General features: G+C 36.3%; 1 protein-coding gene across 1 annotated transcript in view; it reads right to left on the bottom strand.

Moving 5' to 3' along the window:
- Positions 1-317: 317 nt before the first annotated feature.
- LOC126236300 (dihydrodiol dehydrogenase 3-like) overlaps positions 318-11,341 on the bottom strand; it is a 64,432-nt gene continuing 53,408 nt past the window's right edge. Inside the window, exon 7 of the mRNA XM_049945496.1 lies at positions 318-514. Coding sequence (XP_049801453.1) covers positions 472-514 — 43 coding nt within the window. The 3' untranslated portion in view covers positions 318-471. The remainder of the gene's footprint in view (positions 515-11,341) is intronic.

Below are 11,341 nucleotides of genomic sequence, written 5' to 3'. Positions count from 1 at the left end.
ACATAGTAGGCGATCTGAAAATCAGAGTTCACAGGGGGCTTTGAAATTCCTTAAAACAGCCCTGGCTGTTTTCGGTAAAGTTGAATATAATGAATAATTTGTTTTTTGCTGTTGAGCTGCTACTGGGATACAGCTCCAATTGTAAAATTTGATACTTTATCTGGTAGTTGTTCTTTTGAGTAAACTGATCTCTGTTGCAAAGTCATGTAAAAAAACTGAGTACTTTGAGATATGAGCACTGCATATCCTCATGGATATGCTGCATGTAGCAGAGCAACATATCTCATTATTGCCACAATAGGATATTAAGAAAGATGTCCAATCATGACCACATTTAATGTTTCACACTTCATGGTATGCATTATTTTACATTTCACAGCTTATTGTTAAGAAATTGAACAAAATACAACAGTTGATTTTTATACCCAACAGAGTTGGAAGCAATGAAGAATTCTCCACTGAAATGAGCCGCTAGTATCTGTCAACAAATGGATTTTCCGGATGCCCGACATACCTGTCAAAATAAAAAAAGAACAATGTAATTCATCTAATGATTCATTAGATAAACTAATTAAACACTAGCCTGTAAACATCAACTTGTAGGTGAGTTTGTGTAAATATTATAAGACATAAATACATGGTAGCAACACAAGATGAACATAAAAACTGTTCAGAAGTACAGTTGTGAAATAAATAAATAAATGTAACTGAATGACTTAGTGAAACAGATTACCAAGTGAAAATCTTAGGCATAAGTATAACTGTGTCCCTGATCACAATGAATACTATTAAGTTTTCATAGGCTATAATGTTGCATCTAGTTCATCTGACCCTGCTGCAATCAGTTCACATTCAGTCTATAGCTACTTATACCTTGTTTCTTCAAATAACATAAAATGCTCTCTTGTAACGATCTGGTAAACTAGTTTTATATTGAGATATACTAGGAATGGTCAGATTTACTTCTGATCATATATCCCATGGATGGGGTGAAAAACTATCTCTTTTTAATAAACTGAAGCTTTCAGTGATTCCATTATCAAGCTGAGGTGGCGCATCTGGTAGAAAATTGTACACAGAAACAGAGATTTTGGTTTGAATCACAGTCTGTCATACAGTTCACATGTTTAATGGGATAAATTATGGCAGATTTTGAAGGAATCTCAAATAGAATAGTAAGAAGTGCATAAATAAAGACAATATATACCATGGAATTTATACAAGTCCATGTAAAAAAATGATCACATTTTCGTGAGAGGTGGAAGACCTTAATTACTAGTTCTTTAAATAGTTCTGCTGTTATAATTGAACCTAGGTAACATACACATTTATTTTTTTCAGTAACTGTTAATATTTTACCATGAGTGAGAAGTGCAAGCTTTGTCGTAGGCTTGTGAGTAGTGGGTTACGGTGTGGGGACTTGTTCAACGTATTTTCTTTGGGCCAATGCAGTGGGGAATCCAGTGGGTATTCTAGTGAGATCCTCTCCTCGGAATGCAGAATTTATAGTAGCGATAAGTTGGTAGAGGACCAGGAGTATAAGATCTGTGCACTTCAGGTGCAGTTGCATGACGCAAAGAAGGAACTAGAAAGGTTGAGGAGGGTGAAGGGTGCTGGGGAATTGGAACTGGCAGTTGGTAAGAAGGCAGCTAGGAGGAGGAGATATTCAGACAGTTGTACTTTGGGTATATGCAATAGATTTGACCAACTGTCGGAGGTGAGATGATGTTTGGTTTGTGATGATGTTTGGTTTGTGATGATGTTTGGTTCGTGGGGCGCTCAACTGCGCGGTTATCAGTGCCTGTACAAATTCCCAAACTTTGCTCAGTCGAATCTTGCCACTTTCAGGAATGATGATGAAATTATGAGGAGATCACAAACACTCAGTCATCTCGAGGCAGGTGAAAATCCCTGACCCCACTGGGAATCGAACCCAGGTCCCCATGCTCAGGAAGCAAGAACGAGACCACAAGCTGCGGACTGTCGGAGGTGAGTGGAGAGGAGCCTCTTGTAAATATAGGTGTAGGAAACCTGCAGCAGTCTTCAGCAGTTAGGAAGCCTAAGGCAGTTGCAAATTCTAACAGAAAGAGGAGGGCTCTGCTGCTTGGTAGTCCGCATGGTAGACGTGTGGGCCTTCAGTTGCAGAAAGTGATGGGGAATAAGTACCAGCTCACAAGCATTGTGAAGCATAGTCCAGGGTTGTTTCAGGGGACTGTTAATGTAGGGGAGTTATGCAGGAATTTTACGAAAGAGGATCAGGTAGTGATTATGGGTGGAGCTAGGAATAGTCTTGATAGGAACAGAGAATATGATGTAGTTGGTGACCTGATAAAGACAGCTACTCAAAATGATGGCATTAATGTTACAGTTCCATGATCGGCCTCATCTTAATGCTGCTGTTAGGCAAGTTAACATGGGGCTGGAGATGGCATTGATGGTGGAGGGCATGGCTTACATTGCATTAGTGTCAGTTGAGTATATCAGCAGGTCGGGATTCACTAGGCATGGGCCTGCACCTCAATAGGTGACAAAGCTTGTAGATGATAGTGTAGTGAGTGGGAGTGGGATCACTCATGGGAGAATTCCTGTAGTATTTGGTGTTAGAGCTGCACCTTTTTTAGATTGAAGTCAGCTGATATGTATACCTGTTTAAAGGAAGTCCCTCTAACAAAGGAATCACTTTCAGAGGAGATCAGGTAACCAAGTAGAGAAGGAATTAGCATATTTCATCAAAATATAAGAGGTATTAGAGATAAAGTTAGGGAATTGCTTATAGATGTTGATTCTGACATTTTTTATATATCGGAGCATCACTTAAATAATTTGACAATTCAGAGGCTTCTTGTACCAGGATACAGATTAGCTGGCTGTTTTCCAAGAAGTTCTTTGTGGAGTGGGGGAGTGGCCATGTACATAAAATACAGTATTCCATTTGAGTCCATAGATGTATCACGGCACGGCACTGCACTGAACAGGTATTTTAATGTTGCGCAGGGGCAGTTGAATTTAGTGAAAGTAAATGTCCAATTGTTGTTGTTTATAGGTCCCCTAACTCTGACTTCAGGGAATTTGTGCTCAAACTAGAGAGGTTCTTGGTTCACTTTAGAGGAAGTACCAAAAATTGGTGGTGACATCGGTAGTAATTTTATATGTGACTGTGCAAGAAAAAGGATGTTGGTATATCTCCTAAACTCATATGATCTGATGCAGATTGTGATTTTTTCCAACCAGTGTGCAGGGGAACAGTAGCACAGCCATAGACAATATTTTTATTCATTCTTCATTACTATATGGTATTCTGTTAGTAAAAGAATGAATGGCCTTTCAGACCATGATTCAAAAATTTTAACACTAAAAGGCCTTTATACTCAAACAAATGTTTTATATAATTACAAACTATGTAGGAAATCTGATCCAATGGCAGTAGATAGTTTTTGAAACCTCTTTAAGGAACAAGAGTGGCAGGATGTTTATAGTGCCAATAACATAGATGACAAATATAATGCTTTCCTGAACACGTTTCTCATGCTCATTGAGAGTTGCTTTCCATTAGAATGTTCTAAATGAGGTACTAGCAGTAAAAGGCAGCCTGAGTGGCTGACAAGTGGGATAAGGATTTCATGTAGAACAAAGTGGGAACTATATCAAAATGTTAGAAGAAGTCACAATCAAGCTACAGTAGCCCATTACAAGCAGTATTGCAAGGTGTTTAAAAATGTTATTAGGAAGACATAGAGTATTTGGTATGCAAATAGAATAGCTAATTCACAGGATAAAATTAAAACCATATGGTAAATTGTGCAGAAAGTGTCTGGTGAACAGCACAAGGTTGATGATATAAAGTCAGTTCGTAGTGAAAATATTTCTGTTACTGATTAATCAGTTATATGTACAGTATTTAACAATAATTTTTTGAGCATTACTGGTGAATTAAATAAAAACTTAGTTTCTACAGGGGATCATATAACTCTCTTGGAAAATGTCTTTCTGAGATTGATATCTGAAATACTCCGCCGGCCGAAGTGGCCGTGCGGTTAAAGGCGCTGCAGTCTGGAACCGCAAGACCGCTACGGTCGCAGGTTCGAATCCTGCCTCGGGCATGGATGTTCGTGATGTCCTTAGGTTAGTTAGGTTTAACTAGTTCTAAGTTCTAGGGGACTAATGACCTCAGCAGTTGAGTCCCATAGTGCTCAGAGCCATTTTGAAATACTCCTTTGTAATACTGGCAAGGGGGAGATTGAGTTAGTAATTAAATCATTGACTTTCATGGATATTATGCAGTGCCTAGCAGAATATTAAAGTACTGCACTGCACATGTTAGCCGTGTATTTAACCAATTTTGTAATTTTCCTTTAAGAATGGTCAGTTTGCTGAACGATTAAAGTACTCAGTAGTGAAGCCACTTTATAAAAAGGGAGAGGGGATAATGTAGATAATTGTAGACCTATTTCTATGCCATCATTGTTTGCTAAAGTTATAGAAAAGGCTTTGCATGTAAGGAAATGATCATTTTATATCACATAATTTGCTATCAAATGTACAGTTTGGCTTTAGAAGTGGTTTAACAACTGAAATTGCTATATTCTCTTTTCTCTGGATGGATTAAACAAAAGGTTTCGAATCCTAGGCACATTTTTTGATTTAACTAAGGTGTTTGATTGTGTTGATCACAAAATATTGCTGCAGTAGTTTGACCATTATGGAATATGAGGAGTAGCCCTCACTTGGTTCACCTCTTACTTTAACAACAGACAGCAAAAGGTCATTATTCACAGTTTTGAGAACGGCTGTGATGTGGGGTCTGAGTGGGGCACGGTCAAATGGGAGGTGCCCAAGGGATCAGTGCTGGGGCCGTCCTGTTCCTTATTTATATGAATGATATGCCCTGTGGTATTACAGGTGATTCTAAAATATATCTGTTTGCTGATGACACTAACCTGATAGTAACGGATGTTGTGTACAACATTGGCTCTGTTTCAAATAGTGCAGGTCATGACATCAGTTCATGGCTTGTAGAAAATAAACTAATACTAAATCACACTAAGACTCAGTTTTTGCAGTATGTAACACACGGTTCAACAAAACCTAACATTTTAATTTCACAGAATGGACATATGATTAGAGAAACTGAACAGTTCAAATATCTAAGTGTTCAGATAGATAGTAAACTGTCATTGAAAGCCCACGTTCAGGAGCTAGCTCAAAGATTTAACGCTGCCATTTTTACTATTCATATGGTATTGGAAGTAAGTGATCATTTGACACGAAAATTAGTCTGCTTTGTGTATTTTCATTCGCTTCTGTCATATGGTACTATACTTTTCGGGGTAACTCTTCCCATTCTCAAAGGTTATTTTTGGATCCAAAACGTGCAGTTCAGGCAATAAGTGGTGTAAGTTTGCAAATCTCTTGTCGACCCCTGATCACTGGTCTGGATATTCTGCCAATGGCCTCTTTACTGTCGTTTCTTATTAATAATATCAGCATATTCCCAAGAATTAGCAGCTTTCACTCAGTTAATACTAGGCAGAGATCCAATCTGCATTTGGATCACAATTCCTTGACTCTAGTGCAGAAAGGAGTGCAGTATACTGCTGCATCCGTTTCCAATAAGCTACTACAAGAATTCAAAAATGTTTGCAGTAACCTGTGCGCTTTCAAACTCAACTTGGGTCACTTTTATTCTGTTGAGGAGTTTCTTGAAAAATTAAGCTGCTCCTATGTTATATTATTGATTGCGTTTACTTAAACTTATACCTTTTTTTTAGTGTTCATAAACAATTGATTTTATATGTTATTACTTTTATATTGTAATTTCATGTAATGACACATTCCATGACCTTGGAGATTTGCTCCTCAATTTGGTCCTATGGAACTAGACAAGTGAAATAAAATAAAAAAATAAAAATTACAGAAAGCATCACGACAACAAACACCAGACTATATTATGTTGGGGGATTTTAATGCAAAGATAGAACAAAAATAAAGAACAACTCTTCTGTTGGAAACATTGGCTATGATACCAGAAATAACAGATGTTACACATTAGTAGTATTTACTAAAATGTAAGAACCTATTTTATCTTCAGCACACTCCTCCAGTGGAGAAACAAATACAAAATTGAGTTTCTAAGAGCAAATAATTGACCATGTTTTATCAAGGAATAGAAAAAAATGTATGGGGTGTAATGATCCCAAACTGTGTTAGAACTTAAAGTGATCATGAAACATAGTGAAATGGAGTTCCTCCATTCATTATCATACCACCCCTAGCATAAATAGATATTTTCTGTCTTTTCTGATACATTTTCTGCACATAATGCTACAAGCCATAGGTTTCCTATGCAGAAATAGATCAGGGAAAACAAAGGCTAAGTTGAATGACATAAAGCTGATGAGCGATGTGGTTGTATAAGGTGAGTGAGATGTATGCTAGAAGGGATGTTGGAACAGCCGAGCCATGGTATTTACCAACCAATTAATACCAATATCAGTCATGTTACTAATGTTTATATATTGTTTATAATAAGAAATACTCATGACTTCTCACAAATGACATGTCATGTAAATGAGAATGAAGACAGTCATAGAAATAGCCTATGTGACACACTGTTACACCAAAAGAGAAATTTTTTATCGGAAAGATGGTGTCGCGTATAGAAGTGTGTGTAAATAGTTCCACGGTAAACGGCTACATATTGAGTATAAATTGTATTAAGTGCAATAACTACATCGCGAAAGGTATCAGGTTATGTGCAGTGTCGCAAAAATGGATTCATGCAGAGTGTGTTGCGGGAACGGAAGAATGGGACGCGAAATGTGACTGTGGCATGGAATGCTGCGATCTACTGACGGTAGCTTTGTCAAGACACGATAACTGCATAGAAGAAAGTGTTACTGCATCTTCAGCAGGACCTTGTGCTTGGAAATCATTACGTAAATAAGTTAGAGGAACTGATAAAGCAACGGAAACATGAGGATTTAAAAAACGAGTGTAATGAAAACATACCGGCAATTTTCATTTCAAACAAAACTTCTGCTCGTAGTGGACAAAATCTTTCTGACGGTATGAAATCATCAGTAAATAGAGTGCAAAGAAAAACTGGTAATAAAGATACAACAGGACAAAATGTGAACTCAAAAAATAAGACAAGTGAAACTGAATCTAGATCATCTGTGTGTTCTAATGAGAGAAATGTTTCTTCAACATGTACTATAAAACCGAAGGAACGAGGGAACCTGGAGAACAACAAATATCAAGTCTGTGTATTAGGTGATAGTCATGCAAAGGGTGTGGCACAAATAATAAATGATCGGCAGTCCCAATTTAGAGTAACAGGCACTGTCAAACCTGGTGCTCCCCTTAATGAAATAGTAAATAATTGTGAAAACTTAGTTAAGACTGGAACATGCTGTGTGCTAATAGGTGGAGCAAATGACATATACAAAAATGAAAGCCAACTAGCGACAAGGGCACTTCAAACAACTCTAAAAAAGCTATCAGATCTAAATTTAAAGGTTCTCGTTGTAAGTGTGCCACATAGACATGATCTAATCAAGGAATCATGTGTAAACATAGAAATAAAGTCAACAAATAATAAATTTAGGAAGATCTGCTGTGCTTTTAAATTTGCAGCATTTGTGGATGCAAACAGCTCAGTGAGAAATCATTTCACGAGGCATGGACAGCACAGGAACTATTATGGAAAAAAGGTGATGAGTGAAAAGATACTAGAAGAAATAAGCTGTATATCAATAGAAAAGTTCCCTAAAATCCCACTCCAAATGAGGGCAGAAGCAGAAGAAGTGAAAACCTTAACAAGAGCAACATTTGCTGAAACACTAAAAACATCAACATCTGCTATAGTGAATATTAAAATGTCATCAGCTGCCACATCTAGTATAAACAATCAATCAGCATCATCCGCTTCAAGTAGTAAAAGCAACAGAAACAAGAAACCTGTGGTACAACAGGATTTTTGGTATCCGGCCTTAATGAAAACTCCAAGTTAACAGTGTTAAACAAAAGGAGAAATGCCATCGGTGCTCACTCCCCTGTTCTAAAGATTATGACTCTAAATGTGCAGTGCCTCAAGAACAAATATTGTGAACTTGAAATAGCAGTAAGTAACACCCAACCTGATGTCTTGTGTATTACTGAACATTGGTGTAAGGACCATGAAATTAGTAGTATTTAAACTGGCAAATCATTATAGTAGGAAAATTGTAAAAGGTGGTGGAGTCAGTATTTACCTTAGACAAGAGTTAGAATTCAAAAAGAGATGTGAAGCAGAGAACTTAAGTATTGAAAAGTTTTTTGAAGCAGGTGCTGTCCAGCTATTTGGCCTGATGAAAAAAGTCATAGTCTAAACAGTGTATAGGTCACCATGTTGAAACATAGAAGTCTATTTTGATAAATTAGAATTGTTGCTAAATACTTTTTACAAAAAAAAGAAACTGTGATTATTCTTTATGGTGATTTCAATATTAATCTTCTAGTTGAAAGTTGACAAAAGAGGCAATTTTTGGACATATTAAAGAGTTTCATGTCACCACACATAAACAATTCAACTAGAATAACAAACGCCTCCAATAGCCTCATAGATAACATTTTCTCAAATATGTCAGCAACTGACATAGAGGTAACAGACATAGATTTAGGATTGTCTGACCATAATGCTCTCACCATTGAAATCCCTTTAAGGTCAAAGGAAGATAAAGGTGTAAATAATATTTACAAAAGAAACTTCTCAGTGGACAGCTGTCGTCAGTTCATAAGTATCTTAGAAAATGAAAATTGGTTAGATGTTATGAAACAGACAAGTAAAGATGAGGTATATACTGTATTTGCATCGATTTATATGATGAACTTTGCAATGAGTTTTCCAAAGAAACTGACCAGAATCAAGTCTACTGGACACATAAAGTCAAGTTCTTGGATGACTCTTGGCATTAAGAAAGCATGAAAAAACTGAATTCAGAGTTGAGGGAGTGTACAGATACTGATTTTATAGAATATGTAAAAAGGTATAGGAAAATATATCGCAGAGTAATTGCAAATGCAAAGTTATTAAGTAATGATATGGAAATAAAACAGTCCAGAAATAAAACTAAAATAGCATGGGAAATTGTGAGAAAAGAAACCAGGGTACCTATCAAAGACAAGGAAATTATTCTAAAAGATGAGGAGAATAAAATGGTAGATAAATATGCCATGCCTAATTATATAAATAATAATTTTTAAATGTACTCCAGACATTAAGCAGGAATTTTGGAGAGCAGATTAAGATGGAAGCACCCAAGGCAACCAGCAGTATGATGGCAGTTCCAACAAATGAAAAGGAAGTTTTAAAAGTGATTAAAAGTCTCAAGTCCAAGATGTCAGCTGGAGTAGATGAGGTGCCAATAATACTAGTAAAGAAAACAGCTAATCAAATAGCAAAACCATTAGCGCACATAGCAAACTTGTCAATGGCTGAGGGTGTGTTTCCACAGAAACTGAAAATTTCTAAAGTCGTTCCCCTTTTGAAAAAGGGTGATAAGCTTAAAATAGAAAACTACAGACCTGTCTCACTTCTCCCAACTTTCTCTAAGGTTTTAGAGATACTAATGAAATATAGAGTCACACATTATCTTAATATCCACAATCTGATAAACACTAATCAGCATGGATTTCAAGCTGGGAGAAGTGCCAAAACAGCTGTACTGGAATACACAAAAGAAATAATCACTAAATTGGAAGAGGGAAAAAGTGTAGTTGGGATAAATCTAGATTTGTCAAAAGCCTTTGACACTGTTGACCACAGCATACTTTTGGAAAAGCTTGAAGCTATAGGTATAGGACCAGTAAAAAAGTGGTTTGAGTCTTATCTGGAAAAGAGGATGCAGGTGGTTGAAATTACAGCACCAAATATTAATCAAAAAATTAATCTAAGATCAGTCCAAGGGAGGTCACAGTAGGAGTACCCCAAGGAAGTGTATTAGGCCCCTTGCTGTTCCTCATTTACATTAATGATATTCAGGTGTCAGAGAGAAAAGCTAGAATCATGTTATTTGCTGATGATACTAGTTTAATAGTTAGTGATATGAAGCAGTCATTGCACAGTATTGTGGACCATGTCCTACAAGATATACAAAAATGGTTTAGTGCTAACAAGCTAACACTGAATGCAAAAAAACTAATTATGGGCAATATGGAAAAATAAGTGAACATGACAACCTAAATCCCACCACGGAGGGAAAACAACTTGAAAGAGTACAGTGAGCAAAATTCTTGGGTATGCACATTGATGAGAAGATTAACTGGAAGGACCATGTGGTGAACTTAGCACTAAAACTAAATTCAGCATGTTTTGAACTTAAAATAATTTCAAGAGTTTGTAGTAATGACTGTACCAGATTAGTATATTTTGGCTATTTTCAGTCCATTGCATCCTATGGGATAGTATTCTGGGGAAAAACAAATTGTTGTCTAAATGAGATTTTCAAATTACAAAAACGCACTATTCGGATAATGACCCAGAGCCCACCTCAAACACATTGTAGGCCCCTTTTTAAAGCATTGAAAATTTTAACAATTCCATCATTATACATTCTGAAATGTCTGTTGGTGATCAAAAGAAATCAGGACAAAATGAAAACCAATACAGACTACCATAATTACGATACATGGCAATGTAAAGATCTCCACGTACAAGCTGTAACAAGGACCCGAAGTCAGAAACATGTATGTAATCAAGGCATCAAACTTTTTAATGCACTACCAAATCATATCAAAGAGCTGGAAAATGAGGATAAATTTAAAACTGTTGTAAAAAACCACATGCTTGACAAATGTTATTACAGCATAAGTGAATATCTATGCGCAACTGTATAAGAATATATATTTAAGTTAATGTGACAAATGAAATTACATCAGTGAATATGTCTGTCAAGCACATAAGAAATTATGTTATAAAAACACTTATTACTTGTATATTGTATTAGACATAAGATAGATTCACATGAATTCAGCACAGATAAAAATTTTGTAAAGATATTATATAGTTGTTAAAATGTACCCTGACAAATCCTATATCACAAATGTGATCATTGGGATGATAACAAATAAGTAGTAGCTCATAATGTTGCACGTTGTCAGTAACAACATAATTAGTTTGTATGAAAACGTTTTATTTCAAGAAATATTCATGAATTAAGAGCTTTGTACACCATGAGTAGTACAAAATGGAACCCCCCTAATAGCTGTTTGTTTTACGATTGGCCTACATTGTTTGAAAGTGTTCGTTCCTGTCTTTCTAAAGAATGTCTTATCTTTTATGAAAAACGTGTGACTCAAATGT

This window comes from Schistocerca nitens, chromosome 2 (genome assembly GCF_023898315.1).
Source record: "Schistocerca nitens isolate TAMUIC-IGC-003100 chromosome 2, iqSchNite1.1, whole genome shotgun sequence".
NCBI classification, from domain to species: Eukaryota; Metazoa; Arthropoda; class Insecta; order Orthoptera; family Acrididae; genus Schistocerca; species Schistocerca nitens.
The sequence above is the reverse complement of the archived record's forward strand: the minus strand, read 5'-3'. Positions and strand labels throughout refer to the sequence as shown.